The sequence below is a fragment of the Callionymus lyra genome, chromosome 7 (genome assembly GCF_982586985.1).
Source record: "Callionymus lyra chromosome 7, fCalLyr1.hap1.1, whole genome shotgun sequence".
Taxonomy (NCBI): Eukaryota; Metazoa; Chordata; class Actinopteri; order Syngnathiformes; family Callionymidae; genus Callionymus; species Callionymus lyra.
Window position 1 is genome coordinate 16,399,329 of NC_141824.1, and position 25,600 is coordinate 16,424,928.

A 25,600-nucleotide genomic window follows, 5' to 3' on the forward strand; every position below is an offset into this window, starting at 1 on the left:
GTTTCTTGAAGGAGAAGGAGTCAGTAGATCCATCAAGCGCAAAGAGAGAGGAAGATTGTTCCAAAGCTTAGGAGCAACAGCCTGAAAAGATTTCTCTCCTCTAGTCCTGAGTCGTGTGCGTGGAACCATAAATAGATTCTGATCCACAGACCTAAGAGCCCGAGCTGGGGTGTAAGGCTGGATCCGATCAGTGATGTTAGGAGGAGCCTGACCATGAATAGCTCTGAAAGTAAGAACCAGAATTTTAAAGTTGATCCTGAAAGAAACTGGAAGCCAGTGAAGAGTTTTAAGGATCGGAGAAATGTGAGTTCTTCTACTTAAGCGGGTTAGAATTCTCGCTGCAGAGTTCTGTATCAACTGCAGGCGAGACAGCTCCTTCTTGTTAAGACATGAAAACAAACTGTTACAATAGTCCAGACGAGAAGAAACAAACGCATGGATTACAAGCTCCAGATCATGTTCCGACAACATTTTCCTAAGTTTAGAGATTTTTCTCAGTTAAAGGGACAGCATGTAGAGAGAGAGACACTGTTGTTGAAGACACTCGCAGCTGCAAATGGACCGTTGCTGATCCGCTACTAAAGAACATCAGCGCTTTGTCATCACACTCGCCCTGAGGACGACGGTGTGTCTGTCATCCTGTCTTCTAACAAGCTCAGACCTGCCGCTCCTTCTCCTTGGGTTTTAATAGGAGACAGAGAGGTTTGTATAAAGGCAAGGGCTTCGTTTGTGCGTCAGTGAGCAACACAGGAATGTTTGAATGTTGTTTAATGTTTGATCATGTTTACGATGATTCTTGAGGACTTGTTAGACATTAGACTATAGGACGTAAACATCGCCCAATAGATCACAAGCAAACTTGTTCAGCATACCTGCATTCAGAGACGCCATTGATGTCTTTTTTAATCCTTTACTATATTTATTAGAGGTTTGAATCTGGTGACCCGATACGTATCACGATACATGGGCAACGATATGATATATTGCAATATATATTGTGATACTGTAAAAACAAGTATATATTTGTGGTATTGTCGAGTACTTGACTCTGGTGTTGCAGTATTTACAGACCACATGACTCTTGACGAAGTCGTAACTGCTTTTATTTGTTTTGAAAGCAAAATATGTTCAGACATAAGCTTTAAAAGCTGCTAGAGTCGACTGTATCCCCTCGTTCTGAGTCATGGCCAGGATTTTATTGTTCCTTGCACACTGGAGTATATAATGACTGCTGCCATCTGGCGGTCAGAAGTTTAATTGCAACACAAAAACGAAAACTGAATATTTTTCCTGTTAATTATAACTCTTTTATAAGATAAGATAAGAGCTTCATATTTTGAGCCAGCTCAAAGATAAACATGGATATGTCAAGCTTAAGTTTTTTATCTACGCAAAACACGTCAACAAGACATTCATCAGTGAGCAGAGAAGCAGAATGAGAGCACGAATGCTCCTACCCAGGTGCAAAACAAATAGACTCAGGGACTCATTCATCCCTCGGGCTATTAAGTTGTACAATTCTGAGTTCGGGGGCAGGAGTGGAGTGAGAGTATCTGGATGTTCTGTTCCATGTTAGTCTTTGTATCCTTTGTCTTTGTTGTTTTTCTTTGACCTATGTTCTTTGTTTTTATCTTTATACTTAGATTGTGTCATCTTGTTCTTCCTCTTTTGTTCTTTTCTTATTTTATTTTTTATGTATTATTTTTTATTGTTTATGAAAAATTGCTGGCTACTGGAAAAAACAATTTCCCGAAGGAGACCTCCTGAGGGATCAATAAAGTTTTACCTTACCTTACCTTAAGACATCATCAAGGCCTATAAACTGACTTGTGCAATTCAACCACTTGTAATTCATTAAACAGATCTTTTTAAATAGCTAGGACCTTTTGTTTAGTTGCAATTTTTTTTCAAAATAAAGTACCAAATGAAAGATAAAAGACACGTTCTCAAAAAAGTCCTCTTACAACAAAAACTAAACAAACCGCAAAGCAACTAAAAACTTCAGGTTCCTGTAAAATTCCCAAGTAAATCACATCAATATTTATCTTCTTTTTTTTAAACTTTTAATCAATTTAATGCCATCATACTTATTTAATTCACAAATAGTATCATTATTATTGTTTTTTTGTTTTTTTAAGTAAATGTAATATTTTCAGAGGGGGATGAAGATGAATTAAATGCTCATTATTTTTGTCTCGGTGTTGATAACACAACTATATTCCTATATTAATAAATAAATAAAAACTTAATAAATCCTCCCAGTATGCTTTTAGGGTTTTCGTTTTTGGGCCAAAATTCAAATTGTTTAATATCGTCCTTTTCACTTTGACGGAATTAACATTTAGTGTACATTTCAATTAATCTTCAATTAAAATTAATACTTTTAAAATGCATTTCCTTTATTTTATCCGAAGAAACCATTTTTTAATCCAATATATTCATTTGTGGAAACTCGGGAAAAAAAACGTCACAGGGTTGCCTTTGAAAAACCGGAAGTAGCAGCCGTGTTGTGACGCTGTCATGTGATAGCTCGTCGGTGCAGCAGCTTCTTCAAAGCCTCCAGATGGAGATGGAATAAAACAAGTCTTTAACTTCGTTTTATGTTTGCTAGAGAACTCAAGCCCCGCTTCAGTCTGAGGGTCTCCGGGGAAGCTGGAGATTTGTCGCTGACATGGGTTGTTGCTACAGCGGCGAGAACGACACGCCAGAGGAGGTGGGTTCCTGTTAGCACGCTAAACTGCACAATAACTCGGTTATTATGGGATACCGATACTTCTGTGTCAGTTTATAAGATGTTGACCTTATAGAACAAACCATTAGATGTTAAAAAGTTGTTTTTATCGATGTTATTTAAGATGTTAAACCCAGCTTTAGCTTGTCCGTGTTAGCATCTCGCTAAGGCCTCTCTCAGCTGTTCACTCATGTAACACACAAAGGTCTGCAGGAAAAAGTAAACAAACATACGAAGAGTTCTAACGAGCATTTTATTTCTTTGAAAATCAATTTAAATATTCTTACACAATGGTGATCATGTGAAGTATATTTGTATAAGTGTTGTAAGTCATAAGACTCAACTTTGCGGAAACTGTTTCCTCACTTCTCTTCTTCTTTCTCTCCTTCATTTGACAACTTTTTCTCGAATATTTAGCGTCAGAGATCATCTCTAGTTAACCATCTTCCTATTGAATCTAAACACATGTTGGACTTTCAACCCCTTTTTATTATAATATTCCCTTTCTAATCCCTAATCCATTCAACACCTGCTGCATCACAAGAATACTTGTATAGTTTAATATTCAGGTGGTGACACTGTAACTGTCTATAACAATTGTTCAACTGCTCACTTGGACTTGCACTGTTGTGCCAAAAAATTAGAGGATCCTTATAATACATTTTACAAATTATATCATAGAAGTGAATGAACCTAAAAACAAGGCATTCATTGGACTTAAAATGTATTGAATACAATATTATAAGTTCTTAAAAAACGGTAATACATGATCTCATCTCAAAATATCTGGTAAAATGTATTTGTTATAATAACATTTACTGATTTACAATCATAATCTCATACTAACAAACAGCAGATGCAACTCCCTGTTCTACTTCAACTTCATTTAGCAACTTCGTAAAGAGTTTGTTTTGGCAAAAAGGAAAATGTTTGAAATGAAACCAATATTTTCTTCATGGCTGAAAGTGGTACCAGGCAGTGTGTAAGAGGAACAGTGACGATTAAAATTAAAAAAAAGTAGTAGTAAAGGATGAAAATGTGTGGCGTAAGAAGAGTTAAAGCTATTTCTTTATCAATGTATTGAGTCAATGATAATAATCAGGTCAATAAAAGCAATTCAGCCAACAGTATTGACAAACACCTTGTGTAAATGATGAGTTTTGATTAGATAGATATAAGTTATTTCTTCTTGTGTCGTTTCATCCACTGGAGGGAGCCAGTTGCTCGTAGTTGCTCAGATAACTTTACCAAACTCTGTTGACATATTTAGTTTGTGCTTATGTGTAAAAATTGAAGTTTTATTTGCTCATTTTCTCAAGGATCCTGAACGTAAACCGCTGATCCCACATCCAAATCCAATTAGCAAACCTCCAAATGGGACAGACTGGACCACAGCCACAGTTCCCTCTGCGCGGACAGATGAGCAGGCCCTCCTCACGTCTATCCTCACAAAGACTGCACAGTAAGAAATGAGTCCTCTATAGATGTGGTATTTCTCACTTTGAAGCTACTTCAATTGTCTTTCTCGACGTCTAGGAACATTATTGATGTCTCAGCTGCCGATTCCGTCATGATAGAGCAGCACGAATACATGGACAAAGCTCGTCAGTACAGGTTTGTATATGATTCAAATTACGTTTAAGAATGGGTTTCTCAATCCCCAAGTAGGTCAAAACGTTTTATGAGAAAATTGTGCTCCATTAAAAAATAAACAAAAGGTTTAAAGACGCATAGAGGCAGAAAGTCAGTATCACACATTGATGTTTCGTTGCAGTACAAAACTTGCCGTTTTGAGCAACAGTCTACCACAGAGGAAGGCGCCGGCTCTCCCCTCACTCACCAGCCAGCCGCACCAAGTGCTTGCGAGTGACCTGGTGCCATACTCGGATGTTCAACAGGTGATCACACACTCCCACTTAAATTTCCTTGTCGGATATACTTTTGGCTACAGGCGAGTGTCCGGGGGTCTTGCACAATCACGCATGTGTGGTATTCACTGGCGCAGGCAACAAGCCCAAGTCTAAAAATAGATGTCTTGTGAGAAACGTATGCTTTTGTGCCTGAAGGAAAATAACCACAAATCTAAGTGGATATTAGTCTTCATAAAACATGTCATGGGTTAAAAATGTTTATTCTACTCCCTAAATTCTTTCATGCGTTCATATGCCTTATCCATGACAGTCAACTCTGGCCAGTCCTTGGCAGGATACCAGCCTGAGACCAACACTAAAAAGGGGGGGTCAGCATGTTGTAGATTTTGGCAAGGACCTTGCTTGATCTTTGTATGACTTGGCCAGCAGTTCTTTAAGAACATGAAACAAGGCTTTAAATTGATACAACCTCTACCAAAATGTGAAGCTGATGTTTTAAACTAAATTGTAAAATGAAAAGAATATTAGACAGAAATCTCTCTCCCAAATATTACAAGGAAAAGGATTTTCAATCAGTTTCATTGAGGGACATAAAGAAATTTATGAAGAGTCATTAAACGCATCATCAAGAGAAATGAATCAAATATTTTTATTAAAGATTTTTGTCTTTATATTTATACTTTATTCATTAAATAGGGTTCATGTATCGAGAATTCAAGTTTTACTGTATTTATTGTATGTTTATTTTAGGACCGGTGATACCATGATGTTTAACAAGATGTTTTGTCTTGATTTTTGGTATTTAATTCATAATTTTTTTTAATGAATAAATGATAATATAGTGCTGCGAATGCTCATCAAATTAGGACCTAAGACATAAAGATTCAAAACGTATGAATAATAGTTGTGTGAGGAAATATTGATACACAAATATAAAAAAGAAATATTTCTTAAAAAGAAATATCTGTAAAAAAAAAAAACAACCCTTTTTGTTTTTTTGGCTTTCTAATCTTTTTTATTTTTATGGTTTATTTTTCAATAAAAAAAATGTGATTACAGTTGTTAAATCCACGCAGTTAAGAGAAAAGCTATGCGAAGTGAGATCCTGGCAATGACATGGCACAAGATACCGTATCTTTGCTCCTGTTTTGTGATGCTAAATGTATCACCAGATTCTCTGTCATCCACACTTCCTTTGATGGTCAACAAACAAAATTTGAGAGTGGAAATTAATAATAGTGGGTTTTTGATGAGCTGTTATGCCATCCTTACACAGACTGTTGACTTTTTTTTTTCTTCATCTTTCCAGATCTCCAAGATAGCCGCATATGCATACAGTGCAATCTCTCAAATCAAAGTGGACGCAAAAGAAGATCTGGTGGTCCAGTTTGCCATTCCTTGATCCTGCGACTCTGACCTACATATCTAGTTTCTCCCATCCTGCGGTCTCTTCGTCATGCCTGCCCCCAAGGCCCCCCCCCCCGCCCAGCCTTTACTAAATCATCCCGGTTTCTGGTCTATTGACGCTTCACGCCAGAGACGAAGACGATGTAGGGTTGAAACCACAAACACACTCTTGACTGTTTAACTAACTGATGTCAATGTGGGCTCAGTGGGAGGTTGAGGGAGCGAGCGCACATTTAAACCCCCCCGCCCCACCATCATGGCTCTTATTATAGTGCTTTTTGATAAATACTTATCATGCCTAATATACCGACTTGAGGGTGCAGTAATATTGTTCTTTCTTCGCTCTGCAGTAGGAAGACAGGATAATAAAAATGGTTGTAGGCAGCAAAGTTTTGGGGCATTAACCTCCCAGTAATATTTTGTTGTTTGACGCAGACTGTACTGTTACCAAGGACGAGGAGTGATTGGAATAAATTTGCCATCCCACAGTGGCTAATTCGAAGAAAAAAAAAAAAAAATTGTTATTCTTGCTTTTCCTCTGGCTGCTGGAGACGATCGTAATCGAGTGCATAGAGTGAAACTATACAATTTTCTGCCGTGGATTATCATCTGCTTGTGTTTAGAACCATAACAGATTCTCTAATTAACCCGCATGCCTCACATTTAGCATCGATGCCGGGACACTTCTAACACATCGGCTCAGTGAGATGGAGTCCAATATGTTTCTGTGTGTGAAAGTCCCAGTAATAGCCGAGCTTTCATCCACACAATCTTGAGAAATCTTCCTGATTTTCTTTTTATGACTCGTTTGAACAGTGAGATGGCATCTGGGATTGTTGCCTTCATTGTACAGAATTCTTCCGATCGAAAAATGAACAGAAGACGGATTGTAAAAGGTCCTTTTTCTCGTGGCGTGTCGGGATCTACTGATTTGTGGCGATCAACCCTTTTTATGCGTCGACACTTTTAAGGCCCGGATTGTTTTCGCTTTTAAACTGAAGCTTTTGTGCTGCAGGTTGTGATTTGATTCATACTAATCAGAAGATTAACCACAGCAGCGCGTGAGAGTGTATATGAATCCATGTACCAACACTGATCAAGTGATTCACGAACTTATTGTGATAATTTATTTTTGTTTATGTGAAGCCGTATATGCTCGTTGAAACCTCTGAGCTGCTCTCGAGCGTCTAAAGGGATAATCTGTCACGCTTTGATTATTTTTTTTGTTTAAGCTTAATCGCAATGGGTTCTTTATTTCTTTTTTGTTTTTATTAATTTGTTCAATATGTAATGCTACCTGAAATATGTTTGTTATATCTTAGGCTAGTACCAAAAATGTTTTACAATGTTTTTTTGGTTGGTTTTTGGTTCAGTTAAACATTAAAAACTTTAAACAATTGCTTTGTTTATTTAAAACATAGTTCAGTCACTGGGAGGTTTTCCTGATCCTTCGCCTTTGATACCAGATGTTTGCCATATTTCGCTCGTCAGGCGTCACAGTGCTGAAGTCCATCTTCTTAATGTGCGGGAGAGCTGAAATCACATGACTCCTGAGGGCCACAAAAAAGGAAATCATTCAAAAGATTTTTCCTCCTGTGTGAAGAAATGGCTGCTGTATTTCTACTCCAGTTGTTTTCACCTTACTCTGTTTAGACATACATTGATATATTTAATAATAACTAAATAATAAATAATAACTATAACCTTGAACTAACTCAATGCAAAACCATTGAAACAATGTTTTTTTTTAAACATACAATTATTTGGCCATGTGGTTTTCTTCGTAGGTGTCCTCGCTCTGTTTTTTTTTCTTCTTACTACTCACCGATACCACTTGTCTCCCTCAATAGCATTTCCATGAAGAGTGATGGTGTGTAGATGTGGCAGCACTCCAAGTCTGTCCACTTCTGACAGCACAAAGATATCGTTGCCATGAAGATTTAACACCCGCAGTTCGGACATCTCACACAAAACCTGGATCACAATTTTGACAAGGAAGATTCAATGCGTTTACTTATATGCAATTGTTTAGTACTTTAAAATGTATAAAACTCACTCTGTGGATGGTTCGGATCTTATTAAATGAAAGGTCCAGCCACGCAAGCTTCAACGGCTCGGCAAGAAAATGGTCAATGGTCTGTTGGAGGCCATGAAGATCACCGATGTTGTTGTTATTGAGACGCAGAGAACAACTGAGGTACTTTCTCTGGGAATTTTTCTTCAAGCTTGATGGGACTTTGCTGGGCTCCTCTGACCAAGAGTCTAAAAAACAACTTGATGTCAGTCAGTGAAATATTTATGTAAATGTATTAAATCTATAAAATTGATCTTTTGTTTAATTTTAAGTAAACAGTTATTCATTTATAAAATATCATGTGGGTTGTTGATAAGTACCTGTCAATCTTTGGATGTTTTTAAAAGATAAATCCACTGGAGGTGCGTTCATGTTGATAGATACTAGAAAATCAACAAGACATGAACAATAATTATCTTTGAACAAATTAAACATCAATTGAATTAAACCACAGCACAGAATTACACGATGAGTAGTTTACTAAGTTAATGTAGCTTCTACCAAAGTTCGTTTTTAACTCACCAATACTAATGCGTCAGACGATGGAGCCTTTGAATATTTAAAGATATCACCTTTAGAGGTAACAACAAACTCGTATCTAGGTGACGCACAGGTTTTACATGTAATCTTTTTTTGTGGATAGAAACAAATAACCTTTTTAATATGGTACATTTTTTACATTGTGCACATTATATGAAAACACATTTTACTTGAATACAAATAAATCAAGTTTATTTAAATACATAATTTAATAATATTGTAAATTACAAAAGTATCTTTTTTTGATGGATTAAATTAATGCAAAGAAAAAATATGTTAAGATAAATCTTTTAATCTAATGTTTATATTTAAAAACAATGCAAGCGTTCGACAGTGTAGCTCCGCCTCGCAGCACTACATTGGTGGAGCAACGTCATGTGACCTGCAGTTGTTCCGCCAATCATATGTGTCCTTGCTCGACACGTCACAATACTTCAAATCTGATTGGTCCGTTTATCTTTACGTCTCACGTTTTAAATTTTCATATCGCGACTGTTTGTTTCGCTGCTCAAGTCTAGTGACTGTAGAAGACAAACATCCTCGAAGAAGCTCAAACGTTGCGTATGGTGAGTTTTAACTATAACATTTAAGTCTATCGTTGTGTTGGTTTGACCAAAAAACATTTTACTTTATGGCTAAATATTCAAGATAACTGTGATAAAGAGAATTATTGTAATGCTAGCTAGTTAGCTAATAGCTATGCTTTACAGTAAACATAAACAAGATGTCATTGCTACTACGTTTTTGTCATAATGTTTCAATGTTTATTTGATTAAATGTATACGTACGGAGAGTTTACGTGACCACAAAGGCGCCTTAAAATAAAATATATTAATATAATTGTTATTGCATCACTAAAATCGTTTTTCTTGACGACAGATTTGAAAACGGGCATCAGCCAACGATGGCATCGAACCACGGAGTGAAGGCTCTGCTTAGCTGGGTAATTGTTTTTACCACCATTACCAATATGACAAGAATTTTGTTATCAGATCGGATTCTTGACTCATTGTATTCACAGGTCAATGGTTTGAAACTTAAAGACAGAGACGTAAACATTGGTGATTTTCAAAATGGGTCAATCTTACTCCAAATAGTTGACCGGATGTAAGTATGAAACTTATTCATTTACTGGTCTGCTCTTTAGAAAAAGTGTAACTGATGTTTTTTTCCCCTCCAGCAAAAAGACACAAAGCTCTGACAGATATATTTCTGCAGAGGAGCGGTTCAAACTTATTTCAGAGTTTGTAGAAAGTAAGTCATGCGTGACTAAATAACGTGTCATTTTTTTTTATTATCGATGATTAACAATAACTCATGTTTATATATGTGTGTGATAAATACTTACTTTAATAATATTAAATTACATTTATTTAAAGGTGTAATACATTTGTAAAAATAAAAATGTAATATTAATAATAATCCATAAACCCTCAGTTTTGTGCACATTCACTTTTGGTTATCCATGTTGGCTGACACTTAAATGAACTAGGTAACTTTGTACTTTTGTTCTTTGTGTTTTTTGTATCATCCTTGTTATTCATCCTGCATTCTACAAATGCTGTATAATGACAAGAACACATTTTAAAGTGTTATCTAACTTGATGCATCTCTGACATCATAGGGGAGTGCAGATTTAGCCAATCAGGTGGAACATCAGTTTCCTGGGAGAAAATAAGAGATGGAAAGAATCTGACTCTTGAAATTGCAAAGGTAACATTAATTGTGTCTGGTTGGGCAAAGTTCACTTTCCTTAAACGGCAGGAGTATTTAAAAAGTGTTGTTTTCTTTATACAGGTGCTTTTATTATTGGTGTATCATGACATGATGAATGACAGATGTTGTCTGAACATTTTAGACTGTGAAGTTGAGGTGAGTAACTGGACCTTTAATAAATAATTTTTCGCAATATTTTTTCGCATTAATTGATATTCTTGTTGTGTTTGCTTTGTTTGGCAGCAAGAGATTGCGAGACTGACCAGTTCATTTATAATGGAGGGTGACGGTCATGTGTATCTTAATAGCCAGCTTGATGCTGACTTGAGACGGAGGAGTAAGTACAGACAAAGCTGTCTGTGTTCAAGCATTTGTTACCGTTTGCTTCTACTCTGACACTGAATCTCCCTTTTCAGGTTTGCATCCTGACAATGCCATTTATGATGAAGCTGATACTGCATCGTTCTCCAGCGTGTCAAGCCTCTCGCCACTCTCAAATGACTCTCCTGTGTTCCATCGCGCACGAAAAATCACTTTTGTGGACATGCATACGGTGGCCTCTTCCTCTACCAGGTGACCTACTTTAGGATGCATCACTGTAAATGTTTTCTTTTATATGTATAAAGGTTTATGAATGAGTCTTTTGTAAGTTTAAATTTGAGATGTGTATATCAATATAACTCAAGAAGTAGGGATTCAGAGCTTTTAACAAGTGTTTTCAGTGACTTTATCAGGAGTTTATGAAGAATTTGCCTATTCCACATTAACAATGATTTTACTTTTCTTTTTTTTTTCCCCTACAGCAAGTCTCCACTTCAAGACATTATGAATACACCCAAATTTCAGCTGCGGAAAATAAAACGCGAGATGGTTAAGGAACGGGACTTGAGAGATTCGCTAGAAAAGGAGCTCAACGGCAACCTTGCGGTGATCCAGCAAAGAGGTATCAATTGTTGGCATTGACTTAGAAAACGACTCTTTAAATGAATATTTAACCTTTTAAATGTATTTTCTCGATGTAATTCAGATGACTTAAAATATTAGGTTTAAAATTAACTGAAATATTTCAACAACTGTAGAGTCTTTCATCAACCATTTGCAACATCGCCTGGAAAAGCTAAAAGAAGAGCTTGGTGAACGAGAGAAGGTAACCAGGGAACAGATTGAGGAGCTTCAGTCCAAAAACAGCATGTAAATCATCTATGGTCTTCTATTATTTTAAAATATGTATTTTTTGTTATTTGGTATTCAAACAGTACCATGATATATTTTTTACAGATTACAGATGCGACTAAAAGACATTTTAAAAGAAAATAAAGATTTAAAAATGAACACCTCTCATATGGAACGCAAAGTGGATGAACTGACAGAAGAAAATGGTTCACTGGCTTTCCAGGTACATGTGAAACGACACTTACAAAAACTTTAATTGAATCGTTCCACATCCTCTCTTTATTCTCTCTCTTCCTTTCTTTTAATTTCATTTTAAGATGACCGTTAACTTGCATCATGTTTTTTTTTCCCTCAAAGATGAGAGCTATGTGCTCTCAGCTGGCTGCCTTGGAGGCTGAAGTTGGTCGGCTAACTTCCACTCAGGAAACGTCTCAGGGGGAGTGGGAAACCCAAAGGAAAACCCTACAATCGGAGCTAGAAAGCACCACATCTCAAAAGGTAGTCACTGCACATCACTTTTACCAGATGAATCAGAGGACGATCAACTAACTCTCCAAGTGTTATTGGTTGATGCCCTCAATTCCCCTCATGCTATTTTTTTTTTTCTGTTCCACTCATTCAATTAGATCTGGCAGTTTTTCCATCAAATCATTTAAAAGCGCATCAAATTTGGATCAAACATAAAACTGTCTCTGTTAATGGACTTTATTTCTCCATTGTTTTCTTTAGGAGATCCTCAACGAACAAATTGAGATCCTGCAGGGAAAGCTTTCCGGTTTAGAGGACGAGTTAAGTAGAGCCTCCAAGGAAGAAGTTGGAGAAAACATGTGGACTGTGACAGAGGTAATGACTGATTTTAAAACTTGTTGTGATTAAAAAAAAAAAAAAAAACACTTTTAAAGTTTAATTTCATTTCTGTGCCCTTCCTAGAAAATAATAGAGAATGAAATAGACTCTCTAAAGACTGAGCTGGAGAACTCGTTGGATTCTTTGAAGAAGGCTGAGATGGCCGTTGAGGAAAAAAACCAACAGTTGACTGTGTGTGAACAAGAAATCCTGAAACAAAAGGTGGAAAAGCAGGAACTGGAGAAGCAGATTTCTTCGTGCAAAGACGAGGCCGAGAAGCTAAATCTACAAATCCTGACAAAGAACGAGCAGCTGGCGACCCTGGAGAGTTGCACCTCTCAACAATCTCAACTGCTACAAGATGAGATCCAACAACTGAATTCTCAAGTTCAAAGTCTGAATAGTTGCATTCAAGACAAGCAAGTTTTACTCGCTGAGCAGGAGCAGCAGAGCGCTCATGAAAAGGAGCTCCTGCAACAGCAACTGTCAGCATCTGAGGATGAAATGAGGAAAATCAATGAAGAGATTAAAACCAAAGATGAAGAATATAATGAGCTGCAGAATCAGCTGATGGATCTTACAGGGCAAGTTGGAAGTCTTTCCACTGAGCTACTTTCTAAAGAGCAGCAGATGGCTCTCTCTCAGAAGAAATCTGCAGAGCAGGCTGAGATCCTTCAGAAGAAGCTCGACACTGCAAGTTCAGAGGTGAGACGTTAAAAAGAGACTTGATCTCTTTAGTTGAACTGAAGCGCCATCCATTAATCGTCTTTATATATTATTGTATCACATCTCCTATCCTGTATCTCTCTTGTGATTTTATATTAAGATGGCATTACAACATGTTTTTTTCCCCCTCAAAGATGAGAGATATGTGCTCTCAGCTGGCTGCCTTGGAGGCTGAAGTTGGTCGGCTAACTGCCACTCAGGAATCTTCTCAGGGGGAGTGGGAAGCCCAAAGGAATCACCTACAGTCTGAACTACAAGGTGCCACATCTCAAAAGGTAGTGAATGCACCTGTAGCTTTTAAAATGCTTCTAAAAAAAATAGTCAGTCTTTGAGATGTGTTTAATGTTTGATTTAAATGGTAAGAATTGAACAACCTCACAACCAAATAATTCAGTACAATTAAGTGTTGGGTCATCCAGGGGTTCATATCTATAATACAGGATTGTAGTTGTGCAAATGTATTATTTTATCTGACTTTATTGATTAATACAATTGGGTGTAGTCAGCACAGCAGTAAAAAATGAATTTGATTCAGAACATTTTCTGATCCAATTGCCTGGTGGATGCATATAGATGGTAAATAGGATTGGACCAAAAACAGAACCTTGTGGGACACCGTAGTTGAACTTAGTGTTTGTCGACGAGAGTCATACATGTACATAGTGATGACTGTCTGCTACATGAGATTTAAAGCAGTTCCACTTATACCTATAATAATGTTTTCTATTCCATGTAGAATAATTTGGTGGTCAACAGTGTCAAATGCAGCACTGAGGTCCAGAAAAACAAGTTCTGAAACAAAGCCCTGATCAGAGGTCATTGGCAGATCACTGCTAACTTTTACAAGAGTGGACTGTGTGCTGAAATAATTCAAAATTGACTCTTATCATGGATATTCTTGGACAGCTGACTAAAGACTATTTTCTCTAGGGTCTTTGAAATATTGTGTAGATAAGATTGGAGATGGACCTGTAGTTTGTTAGAAACAACTGGATCAAGAGGGGGCTTTTTTAGTAGAACTTGATTTACAGCAACTTTCAGGCCCTCATTTCCTCTGATGCTGGTCATTTGTGTTCCATGTATTAAGTTGCCTTTAATGAGTTTTTACATCCAATATGTTTGTAACTCATCTTTGTCAATTCGTCTTTATTTTTTCCTTTTCTAGGAGATCCTCACCGAACAAATTCAGATCCTGCAGGGAAAGATTTCATCTTTAGAAGACGAGTCAAGAAGTTTGACTGTGACAGAGGTACTTATTAAACATATTTTTGAAATTTGAACAAGTTTTAAACCTGAAGTTTCATATAATTTCTTTCTGCTGCATAGAAAATAATGGAGAATGATATCAACTCTCTAAAGACTGAGCTGGAGAACTCATTGGATTCTTTGAAGAAGGCTGAGATGGCGGTTGAGGAAAGAACCCAACAGTTAACTGTGTGTGAACAAGACATCCTGAAACAAAAGGTGGAAAAGCAGGAACTGGAGAAGCAGATTTCTTCGTGCAAAGACGAGGCCGAGAAGCTAAATCTACAAATCCTGACAAAGAACGATCAGCTGGCGACCCTGGAGAGTTGCACCTCTCAACAATCTCAACTGCTTCAAGATGAGATCCAACAACTTAATTCTCAAGTTCAAAGTCTGAATAGTTGCATTCAAGACAAGCAAGTTTTACTCGCTGAGCAGGAGCAGCAGAGCGCTCATGAAAAGGAGCTCCTGCAACAGCAACTGTCAGCATCTGAGGATGAAATGAGGAAAATCAATGAAGAGATTAAAACCAAAGACAAAGAATTTAATGAGCTGCAGAATCAGCTGATGGATCTTACAGGGCAAGTTGGAAGTCTTTCCACTGAGCTACTTTCTAAAGAGCAGCAGCTGGTTCTATCTCAGAAGAAATCTGCAGAGCAGGCTGAGATCCTTCAGAAGAATCTCGACACTGCAAGTTCAGAGGTGAGAAGTTACAAAGAGGCTCAAGCTCTTTAGAAGCACCATCCATTAATTGTCTTGTTAGATTTGTCGTATCACATCCTCTCTTGTGATTTAATTTTAAAATGACATTACAACATGTTTTTTTCCCCCTCAAAGATGATAGATATGTGCTCTCAGCTGGCTGCCTTGGAGGCTGAAGTTGGTCGGTTAACTGCCATTCAGGAATCTTCTCAGGGGGAGTGGGAAGCCCAAAGGAATAACCTACAGTCTGAACTACAAGGCGCTACATCTCAAAAGGTAGTGAATGCATCTGTAGTTTTTGAAATGTGTACTAAGGTAAAAAAAAAAAAGAAAAAAAGGTCAGTCCTTGAGATGTGTTTAATGTTTGATTTTAAATGATAAAAACGGAACAACCTAATTATTCGAATTGTGCCGGAAGCAAGAAGCAGGTCTATTATAAAAGGGTATATCATTTGTTGGTGATTGTCATGGAACAACCTTACTTTGGTTTGAATTTAGTTAAATACAGTTTTGGGTTATCCAGGACTTGATATCTGTAATTCAGGATTGTAGTTGTGCAAATTGATTACTTTTATCTGACTTTGTTGATTAATACAGTTGGCTGTAATCAGCACCATGGTAAAATGAAGTCAATTCAGAGTATTTTCTGATACAATTGCGTGGTGGATGCAGATTGATGAATAGGATTGGACCGAGACCAAGAACATAACCTTGTGGGACACCGTAGCTGACCTGAGTGTTGATCTACGAGACTAATTTATTCTGATGCTACACATTTTTGTCCCATGTATTAAGTTGACTTTAATGGGTTTTTAAATCCAATAATTTGTAACTCATCTTTGTCAATTAACTTTTATTTTTTCCTTCCTAGGAGATCCTCACCGAACAAATTCAGATCCTGCAGGGAAAGATTTCGTCTTTTGAAAACGAGTCAAGCCGTTGGACTGTGACGGAGGTAATTATTAAACTTGTTTTTTATTTCAAAAGGTTTTTAAGCTGAGGCTTCATTTCATTTCTGTCCCTTTCCTAGAAAATAATGGAGAATGATATCAACTCTCTAAAGACCGAGCTGGAGAACTCATTGGATTCTTTGAAGAAGGCTGAGATGGCGGTTGAGGAAAGAACCCAACAGTTGACTGTGTGTGAACAAGAAATCCTGAAACAAAAGACGGAAAAGCAGGAACTGGAGAAGCAGATTTCTTTGTGCAAAGACGAGGCCGAGAAGTTAAATCTACAAATCCTGACCAAGAACGAGCAGCTGGCGACCCTTGAGATGTGCAACTCTCAACAATCTCAACTGCTACAAGATGAGATCCAACAACTGAATTCTCAAGTTCAAAGTCTGAATAGTTGCATTCAAGACAAGCAAGTTTTACTCGCTGAGCAGGAGCAGCAGAGCGCTCATGAAAAGGAGCTCTTGCAACGGCAACTGTCAGCATCTGAGGATGAAATGAGGAAAATCAATGAAGAGATTAAAACCAAAGACAAAGAATATAATGAGCTGCAGAATCAGCTGATGGATCTTACAGGGCAAGTTGGAAGTCTTTCCACTGAGCTACTTTCTAAAGAGCAGCAGCTGGTTCTCTCTCAGAAGAAATCTGCAGAGCAGGCTGAGATCCTTCAGAAGAAGCTCGACTCTGCAAGTTCAGAGGTGAGACATTACAAAGAGTCTTGAGCTCTTTCATTGACGCGGCAAGAAGCTGAGCAGGAGGACGTTCACTTGTGAATTGTCTTTCTAGGTTTATCGTATTACATCCTCTCTTCATCCCTCTCTTCCTCTTGTGATTTAATTTTAAGATTACCTCACAATGTTTTTTTTTTTTTTGCTATGTGCTTTCAGCTGGCTGCACTTGAGGCTGAAGTTGGTCGACTAACTTCCACTCGGGAATCTTCTCAGGGGGAGTGGGAAACCCAAAGTAATCACCTGCAGTCTGAACTACAAGATGCCACTACTCAAAAGGTAATCCCTTATGTGTATTGTGGGGGGGGGGGGGGGGTTGGATTATATCCCAGTTTCATTGGACAACAGGCGGGGGACACCCTGGACAGGACGCCAGTCTGTCGCAGGGAACACAAAGACACACAACCATTCACACACTAAGTTACTTTTATTAGATGAATCACAGGTTTATCAATTAACCTCAAGTGTTTTGGTCCATATTTTTCAAGTGTCAAACGACAAGTGAGTTATCTCACAACGCTTAACAGTTTAAATAACACTTAATAAGAGACAAGAAAAACTGGACACAGCAAATTCACTAAGCAACAGTTATGCCCTTCCTTTTAATGGGTAGAAACCTCAATCAGAACCAGACTGTTTGTGATCATTCTTCCACTGTGAATGCTAGAAGGGGGAAGAGTTGGGGATGGAGAAAAGGTGTGCAGGGGGAGTGTAGATTAGGGCAGGAGGATTCAAGAGGGCACCATTGAGGAAAATCTGGATCAGTTGATGCTGTCATAAAGGAGATTCTGGGTCCAGCAGAATCCTTTGGCTGTACTCTGAAAGGTATTGGAGCACAGGGCTGCTGCAGGAGAGAATGAGGGCGAGTTAGAAGTGAATGTGTGATGAAACGTGATGAAGGAAAGAAGCGAATGCCCTCATTTCCTCTGATGCTAATCATTTGTGTTCCATATATTCAATTAGATTTCGCTTGTTCTTGCATCCAATATATTGTAACTCATCTGTGTCAATTCGTCTTTATTTTTTCCTTTTCTAGGAGATCCTCACCGAACAAATTCAGATCCTGCAGGGAAAGATTACGTCTTTAGAGGAGGAATCAAGCAGTTGGACTGTGACAGAGGTAATTATTAATCTTGTTTTTTGATTTTAAGAAGTTTTAAAATAAAAATGTGATATCATTTTATCCACTAGAAAACAATGGAGAATGATATCAACTCTCTAAAGACCGAGCTGGAGAACTCATTGGATTCTTTGAAGAAGACTGAGATGGCCGTTGAGGAAAGAACCCAACAGTTGACTGTGTGTGAACAAGAAATCCTGAAACAAAAAGTGGAAAAGCAGGAACTGGAGAAGCAGATTTCTTCGTGCAAAGACGAGGCCGAGAAGCTAAATCTACAAATCCTGACAAAGAACGAGCAGCTGGCGACCCTGGAGAGTTGTACCTCTCAACAATCTCAACTGCTACAAGATGAGATCCAACAACTGAATTCTCAAGTTCAAAGTCTGAATAGTTGCATTCAAGACAAGCAAGTTTTACTCGCTGAGCAGGAGCAGCAGAGCGCTCATGAAAAGGAGCTCCTGCAACAGCAACTGTCGGCATCTGAGGATGAAATGAGGAAAATCAATGAAGAGATTAAAACCAAAGACAAAGAATATAATGAGCTGCAGAATCAGCTGATGGATCTTACAGGGCAAGTTGGAAGTCTTTCCACTGAGCTACTTTCTAAAGAGCAGCAGCTGGTTCTCTCCCAGAAGAAATCTGCAGAGCAGGCTGAGATCCTTCAGAAGAAGCTCGACTCTGCAAGTTCAGAGGTGAGACGTCAAAAAGAGTCTTGAGCTCTTTAGTTGAAGTGGCAAGAAGCTGAGCAGGACATTCACCTGTGAATCATCTTTTTAGATTTGTCATTGTACATCCTCTCTTCATCGCTCTCTCACTCTTGTGGTTTAATTTTAAGATTACCTCACAACGTTTATTTTCTATGTGCCCTCAGCTGGCTGCACTTGAGGCTGAAGTTGGTCGGCTAACTGCCACTCGGGAATCTTCTCAGGGGGAGTGGGAAACCCAAAGTAATCACCTGCAGTCTGAACTACAAGATGCCACTACTCAAAAGGTATTGCCTGGACTTGTTACTTCCATTCATTCATTGTCTGTGCCGCTTAATTCCTTATGTGTATTGTGGGGGGGTTGGAGACTATTTCAGAACCAGACAGTTTGTGATCATTCTTCCACTGTGAATGCTGGAAGGGGGAAGAGATGGGGATGGAGAAAAGGTGTGCAGGGGGAGTGTAGATTAGGGCAGCAGGATCCAAGAGGGCACCATTGAGGAAAATATGGATCAGTTGAAGCTGTTTCGCTTGTTCTTGAATCCAATATATTGTAATTCATCTTTGTAAATTCGTCTTCTGTTTTTTTTTTTTCTTTTCTAGGAGATCCTCACCGAACAAATTCAGATCCTGCAGGGAAAGATTTCATCTTTCGAGGAGGAATCAAGCAGTTGGACTGTGACAGAGGTAATTATTAATCTTGTTTTTTGATTTTCAGAAGTTTTAACATAAAAATTTCACATCATTTTATCCACTAGAAAACAATGGAGGATGATATCAACTCTCTAAAGACCGAGCTGGAGAACTCATTGGATTCTTTGAAGAAGGCTGAGATGGCGGTTGAGGAAAGAACCCAACAGTTAACTGTGTGTGAACAAGAAATCCTGAAACAAAAGACGGAAAAGCAGGAACTGGAGAAGCAGATTTCTTTGTGCAAAGACGAGGCCGAGAAGTTAAATCTACAAATCCTGACCAAGAACGAGCAGCTTGTGACCCTAGAGAGTTGCACCTCTCAACATTCTCAACTGCTTCAAGATGAGATCCAACAACTGAATTCTCAAGTTCAAAGTCTGAACACTTGCATTCAAGACAAGCAAGTTTTACTCGCTGAGCAGGAGCAGCAGAGCGCTCATGAAAAGGAGCTCCTGCAACAGCAACTGTCAGCATCGGAGAAGGAAATGAGGAAAATCAAAGAAGAGATTAAAACCAAGGACGAAAACATTTGTCTGCTACAATTACAGGCTATTGAGCAGTCGGAACTCCTCAACCAAGAGATCAAGAGTTTGAAAACACAGGTGGAATGTCTTTCCTCTTCTCTGAGAACTTCAGAGGAGAATTTGCAATCAAAGGAATCTGAAGTCCTCATTCTGCAAGAGAATGTCCAGCAGAAAGAACTCGTGCAGAGACAGATGAGCATTTATGAACAAGAGATTCAGAAGCTGAAGGAGTCTCACACGGAGCAGGAGAAGCTCCTCCTGGAGAAACAGGAACTTCTTCAGATGGGGGTTTCTGCTGCTCAGACCCTGGCAGTAGAAAATGACAAGCAACTCAAGACTCTGAGTGAGGAGCTCACCACAAAGACAAACATGTTTGAGAAGTCAAAACAAAATTCTCAGATGCTGGAGAAAGATGTGGTCAGCAGTGAGAAGGAGAGAACCGAGCTCCAGAATCAGCTGGTAGACCTTACAGGTCAAGTTGGAAGTCTTTCCACTGAGCTACTTTCTAAAGAGCAGCAGCTGGTTCTCTCTCAGAAGAAATCTGCAGAACATACTGAGATTCTTCAGAAGAAGCTCGACACGGTCAGTGAGGAGTTGAGACGTTACAAAGGGGCTCAAGCTCATCAATCAAAGCGGGAAGAAGCTCAACAGGAGCTCCATGAAGCCACCAATAAAGAAAATGAAATTCTGGTCAGAGAGAAAGAGCTGCTCGCGTCCCAGTTGTCTAAGAAGAAAGATGACCAGGCTTCTCTGAAGAGACAAGTTGAAGATTTGCTCTGTGAAAAGGAGAACCTGCTTCAAATAAACCAAACACTCGAGGTGGTGAACAAGGCCTCTTGTAAGATGAAGTCTGCACTGCAGCAGGAGCTGGAGATGCTCAAGAAGGAGAACGAGCAGCTCAATAATGAGAGGAAAAATCAGGAGAAACGGCCGAAGAAAGAAATGCAAAAGACATTCACGGAAATTAAACGAGAGGCTGGCGAGGACAAGGTACGTCTTGTCATTAAGTTACTCGTTTGCTTGAGGGTCTCATGGGTTTTTTTCTCTTAAAGGAGTTCATGCGTTCCACTTGGATTCCGACCCGGCGAACGCTAAGCTCCGACAGCTTGGACCAGAGCTCCCTAGAGGACTCTCTGAACAGCACCACGTAATAAAATATTCCAAGCCACAAACTTGAGCTCAAGACCAGCTTGTTAAACTAAATATTCTGTTCACAGAAAACTAGCAGCACCTGAAGAGTCCAGCACGCCGCTCGTCCGCAGCTCAGAGCGTCTCGCAGCCAAACGACAGACCATTGACACGGAATCGGTGGACTCCCTGTACTTCACCCCGATCAATGCCAGACACGCCAGCAGGTGAATAAAGAGAGTCATTAGTCGACGTGAACGTCTCCATAACTAACTCGTCTTATTTGCATTTGGCAATATCCTCTGTTTTAGGGCCAAGCTGGGACTGGATTCAGCCTCTAAAAACCCAACTTCATCCGTTAAACGCCGTCGGACGACGCAGGTTATAAACATCACTTTAACAAAGGTGGAGGAGACACGTGCACTTTTTTCTCTTTTGCATGCTTCACTGTTGAACACCTACTTACTAAAGGATCCTTCTGTACAGTCAGGGTTTCCTCCCGAAAACCTTCATGGCATCATATTGAATATTCTGAGGATATAACTTAAATGTTTCTTTGTTTTTAACTAGTATAGAAACATTGTTTTTGATGTTTTTCTTCAATATTTGAAACACCTGGATTACGTATTCTAAATATCCTATCCGTGGATGTTCGACAATGACTGAGTACTTATTTTCATATCAATATAAAGACAACAAAAATAGTTTGTTTGGCTCATGTTAGCCGATATCGAAGCAAAAGGAGTAAAAGCTTAGAAGAAGTCATTAGTTTATCAACATGCTACACTGATGGAGGAGTTTGGTCTCTTAGAGGTGAACGTCATCAACATGACAAAAAAAAGAACACTTTACTTCCCTAAAAGCACTTTGGTGACACATATCTGTGCTTAGATTCACTTGCTTTATTAAATTGAGACTATTTTAAAGTGATCTTAGTTTTCAAGTTTTTTTTCTTCATACTTTACTTTTGTTGGCTTCAGAAAACGCCTGGTAAGGATGAGGAGGAGGATACTTTCTACAGCATGACCTCGGCTCGCTCTCATCCCAACCTCTCCCAAACCGTCAGAGGGGAATCCTCGGAAACACCGTCCAGAATGGCTGACGGTGCCAGCGACCAGCTCATGGGTCTCCCTGGATACAGAAGGAGCACAATTAGTTCCAAGTGTACGCAGAGATCCAATAAAGCCTCCCGTTGTTTTCTGTCCCAGAATTCAAATCTACTTGTTTATTTGTGTCCTTTAACAGCAGCCAGTACTTTCTGTGTCGGGGAGGAGAACGAGCCCGAGACGGGGCCGGAAGATTGGATGAGGATTGCAGAGCTGCAGGCCAGAAACAAGGCGTGTCTCCCTCATCTGAAGAGTAGCTACAACATAGAGTTTGAGGTCAGTGGACTTTTGTTTCAATCTCACCGTGTCCTTCACGTCAGTGTCAGTGAATTTGACTTTTGGTTTCTAAACATCATACGTGTATCGTAATCGTAACACTTAACTGTTTTCAACCTAATTATTATCTGGAATCCTAACATTTGAGATGGAAAAGAAGCAGAACGAAGTACATGTCAACAAAATAACTTATACATAAATGTACACATTTCTAGAGATGCACAGATCAAATTTTTCTGGTATCTATATCGATGTCTTCGGGTATCGACCAAAACCAACCCGATGCTAGTGTGAGACTATAAATGTTCTTGCCCACTGTGCGATAAAACTAGTCTTTGAGAAAAGGCAAAAAATGACTACAAATGGAATTACAACGTTTTTCAAATTTGACCCCTTGATGCTTCTGAATGTTCGTCTGAAACTTCTCTCATCTCCAAGGAACACCCGGCAAAGTTATTTATAGAATAAGATGACTCTAAAATATTAAAGCAACAATAGGTAAAAGTTTTAGGGAGTTTCTTTTCGAGAGACTTTTTCAACCATCCAGGAGATAAACCTGGCACAACAGGAGTCTTCTACTAGCCTGGGTGCCATCCTATTTCTACCGGGTGCTCTCTCTTCCCTGAAAAAAACAGCCTGGGATTGTTTGACCCGCTTCCGTTTGGAATTCGAAATCAGGAAATGAAGGCATCATGTGGTGCACGCTGGGCGCCCCTCTTCCGATGGGATGACCGGCGATCCAATCGGATCGCCTTATTATTCCCATGACAGTGTTGTTTTTTTGGGTTTAGAAATCTGCCACGAAATTCAAACATGTTCTTGAGTGTAGGCATTTGTAGCAAGATTATGAGCTGGTTCCCGCCAGATCATCGAGGGACAGCATATCGTGCGAGAAAATCTCCAGAAACCTCGGCAATTTGCAGCGATGTCGGCACAACGGTCAGCAGGGAAAGACTATGCGACTATGCCAAATTTTGTCATTTCCGCGTCGGCCATGTTGATGATGACGTGAAGCCGGAGACGGCAGGGACCAATCAGCGCGCTTCGTCCAGATTTTGGTCTAATATTCGAATTCCAAACGGAAGCAGGTCAAGCGATCCCAGACTTTAAAAAAAAAATAATTTATAGGGTAGCGAGAGCAGCCGGTAGAAATAGGATGTTCTACAACATCTACTCTACAATTGTAGTTACATTATTTTACACTAGGAGGAGCTAGAAGTGCTGTTTTAAAACACTATAACGAACAGTTGAAATACCCTTTTAACGCAAATCTTTTTTTTTTTCTCCCAGACTCGTCGGCCAAGTGCGTTTGTCTTCACAGACGACGAGGTCCGCACCGGCGACCCCTCCGAGACCATCCGCCGCGCGTCCATGATGCCCGGACAGCTGCAGGAATCGCTCGCCTCCCACCGACACTCGCTCATGGTGGGGAAGTCGAACACGATCAACACTCGCTCCCACAGACTGTCTCTGATGCCGGACCAGACCATGTCCAGGACCATCAGCGCGTCCAGCCTGAAGAGCCCGCGACCAGCCAAGCGTTCCGCAGCAACACTTCCACTCCCAAGATCTTCACCTGAGGTACGGCGTCAGAGACATGTCACTGTCGACACGCGTGTTCTAACTGTTTCACTGACACAGAAAAGAGTGAAGGCCAGCTGTTTCCCTCGTCCTCTCACTCCCAAGAACAAGAATGTGAGGAGTGGAAGCTCAGATGTTGCCAAGACTCCGGTGAGTTTTTAATCTTCTCTTAATCTTCTCTTACCCAACGTTCATATTTCACTGACTTCAACACTGTTTTCAGGCCGACCGGAGGTTGTCGATGATGTTCAGCATCGACAACACGCCAAAGGCCAACAAGCTGCTAAAAAGAGGCTTGAACAAGCTTCGAAACTCAACTTCTCGCAAAGGACAAGAGAATACGCCGACCGAACAGTCGCGGACAAAAGCCCGAACTGCTCGGTAGGTTCTCAAATTAGAAATGTTTTCTCTTTTATTCTGAAATAAAATAAAAAAAATTTACTTGTTCGTTTTTTGCATCAATTCACTAAACGTGCCTTTTTTTTCTCTCCACAGATGAAGAGTGACGGGATTTAATATTCTTTTGTTCAAGATTTGTCTTCTATCAATCAGGTTTTTAGACATTTTGTCCGGTTTTATATTTTATCAAAGATTTCTTCACTTGACTTGTCAGTCTTTGTGATTTTAACTGGCGGCTATTTGAGTTTTTCATGTTCTGAGTCTCTAAACATTCCTGAACTTCACCAAAAAGCTGCAAATCTTTTATTTGCAAAACGAACATTTTGCAATTTCTCTTCTAATTTCTTTATGGACTTTACTTTCTGTGTGATTTGATTCTTCAAACTGTTTATATTTTTGTGAATCTGTGTCAGTTTTCCGGTTTGCTCTTCTTTTTTATCTGCCTTCTGAATTTTAAAATGTAAATAAAGTTGATTTGCGCTTTAATATTGTGTTTAGTCTTTTTATGGTTGACTAGATTTGGGTTAAGATTAATAATAGATAATTATTTTGATTTGACTGTTTAAATAATTTATATCAACATATATATATATATATATATATATATATATATATATATATATATATATATACACACACACACAAGAAAATATTTGCAATAATATTTTGCATGATTAAACGGATCATTATTCATTTAAGTTAAATTTGTTTTAAAACATCTTGTTCTCTAATTGTTTATCCATGTTCAACATGACCAACTTTCACTCTTTCTCCTGCACATTAGCTGAAAATAGACATTTTTTGTTGCAACAGAAACATGGTGGACAATAAATATTTCAGGGGTCATATTAAGGGACCACTTAATATAAGTGACTGTTTTGAGGGAATATTTAGCTAAAAGAAAACAAGACAAAAGTTATAGCATGTGTTGCAAACTTGTACTGAATTAAAGAATACAAAATATCCAGTGTGTTTATCAAAATAAATATTTTTTATTTCTTTAATGTATAATTTATTTGAATACAAATCATAAAAACAATGTTATATAATAGCAATTTCCTTATTTAATTTTTCACTTAAAAATGAATTCAATCTATAGGGGAAAATTAATAGAGTTCTTGAACACAAACTTTTACAAGTTGTATTTTAATTGTTCCAGTCATGAAGCACAGAATAAAAAATGGTAAAATATGTGTAAAACATTTCTACATTTTCAGTTTCAAAGTTCTCCTTAGATCTACTGCACCTGCTGATGAACGTCATACAAGAACTTGCCCAGAATTTCATCTTTAGGGCCATGAACTGAGAGAAGAATGATGGAAATCGTGTGATAGGATGACGGGGAGAAATTTAGCTT

The 25,600-nt window shown here is 38.8% G+C and overlaps 3 protein-coding genes across 3 annotated transcripts; 2 read left to right on the plus strand and 1 right to left on the minus strand.

The window, feature by feature from the left end:
- Positions 1–2,502: 2,502 nt before the first annotated feature.
- lamtor1 (late endosomal/lysosomal adaptor, MAPK and MTOR activator 1) lies at positions 2,503–7,406 on the plus strand. Its single transcript, XM_087796233.1, has 5 exons — positions 2,503–2,713; positions 4,051–4,193; positions 4,268–4,345; positions 4,506–4,629; positions 5,912–7,406. Exons 1-5 carry the CDS (start codon positions 2,672–2,674, stop codon positions 6,002–6,004), a joined length of 480 nt encoding a protein of 159 aa, XP_087652359.1. The 5' UTR covers positions 2,503–2,671; the 3' UTR covers positions 6,005–7,406.
- A 7-nt stretch (positions 7,407–7,413) lies between these two features.
- lrrc51 (leucine rich repeat containing 51) lies at positions 7,414–8,470 on the minus strand. Its single transcript, XM_087796234.1, has 4 exons — positions 8,404–8,470; positions 8,066–8,271; positions 7,835–7,983; positions 7,414–7,559 (listed from the first exon to the last, which is right to left on the minus strand). Exons 1-4 carry the CDS (start codon positions 8,453–8,455, stop codon positions 7,436–7,438), a joined length of 531 nt encoding a protein of 176 aa, XP_087652360.1. The 5' UTR covers positions 8,456–8,470; the 3' UTR covers positions 7,414–7,435.
- Positions 8,471–9,124: 654 nt separating this feature from the next.
- Positions 9,125–24,717, plus strand: LOC148075190 (uncharacterized). The gene is made up of 35 exons (XM_087795851.1): positions 9,125–9,189; positions 9,503–9,566; positions 9,645–9,730; positions 9,804–9,877; positions 10,248–10,336; positions 10,421–10,495; positions 10,583–10,676; positions 10,756–10,912; positions 11,143–11,282; positions 11,419–11,530; positions 11,618–11,735; positions 11,870–12,010; positions 12,242–12,355; positions 12,443–13,063; positions 13,219–13,359; positions 14,250–14,333; positions 14,411–15,031; positions 15,167–15,307; positions 15,903–15,986; positions 16,062–16,682; positions 16,872–16,991; positions 17,749–17,832; positions 17,904–18,524; positions 18,704–18,823; positions 19,140–19,223; positions 19,295–20,743; positions 20,806–20,900; positions 20,971–21,108; positions 21,193–21,286; positions 21,862–22,045; positions 22,127–22,263; positions 23,554–23,844; positions 23,905–23,994; positions 24,068–24,225; positions 24,340–24,717. Exons 2-35 carry the CDS (start codon positions 9,528–9,530, stop codon positions 24,341–24,343), a joined length of 7,221 nt encoding a protein of 2,406 aa, XP_087651977.1. The 5' UTR covers positions 9,125–9,189; positions 9,503–9,527; the 3' UTR covers positions 24,344–24,717.
- The last annotated feature ends 883 nt before the right edge of the window (positions 24,718–25,600 follow it).

What these genes read in the sequence shown, in the direction of transcription:
- LOC148075190 (XM_087795851.1), top strand. Translation starts at nt 9,528, where the DNA reads ATGGCATCGAACCACGGAGTGAAGGCTCTGCTTAGCTGG. An exon ending in TGAAGGCTCTGCTTAGCTGG is followed by an intron (nt 9,567 to 9,644) that starts GTAATTGTTTTT and finishes TTGTATTCACAG; the next exon opens with GTCAATGGTTTGAAACTTAA. An exon ending in GCAGTTGGACTGTGACAGAG is followed by an intron (nt 17,833 to 17,903) that starts GTAATTATTAAT and finishes TTTATCCACTAG; the next exon opens with AAAACAATGGAGAATGATAT.
- lrrc51 (XM_087796234.1), bottom strand. Translation starts at nt 8,455, where the DNA reads ATGAACGCACCTCCAGTGGATTTATCTTTTAAAAACATCCAAAGATTG. An exon ending in AAACATCCAAAGATTGACAG is followed by an intron (nt 8,272 to 8,403) that starts GTACTTATCAAC and finishes GTTGTTTTTTAG; the next exon opens with ACTCTTGGTCAGAGGAGCCC. An exon ending in GAGGGAGACAAGTGGTATCG is followed by an intron (nt 7,560 to 7,834) that starts GTGAGTAGTAAG and finishes TGTGGCCCTCAG; the next exon opens with GAGTCATGTGATTTCAGCTC.
- lamtor1 (XM_087796233.1), top strand. Translation starts at nt 2,672, where the DNA reads ATGGGTTGTTGCTACAGCGGCGAGAACGACACGCCAGAGGAG. An exon ending in ATCCTCACAAAGACTGCACA is followed by an intron (nt 4,194 to 4,267) that starts GTAAGAAATGAG and finishes CTCGACGTCTAG; the next exon opens with GAACATTATTGATGTCTCAG. An exon ending in CATACTCGGATGTTCAACAG is followed by an intron (nt 4,630 to 5,911) that starts GTGATCACACAC and finishes TCATCTTTCCAG; the next exon opens with ATCTCCAAGATAGCCGCATA.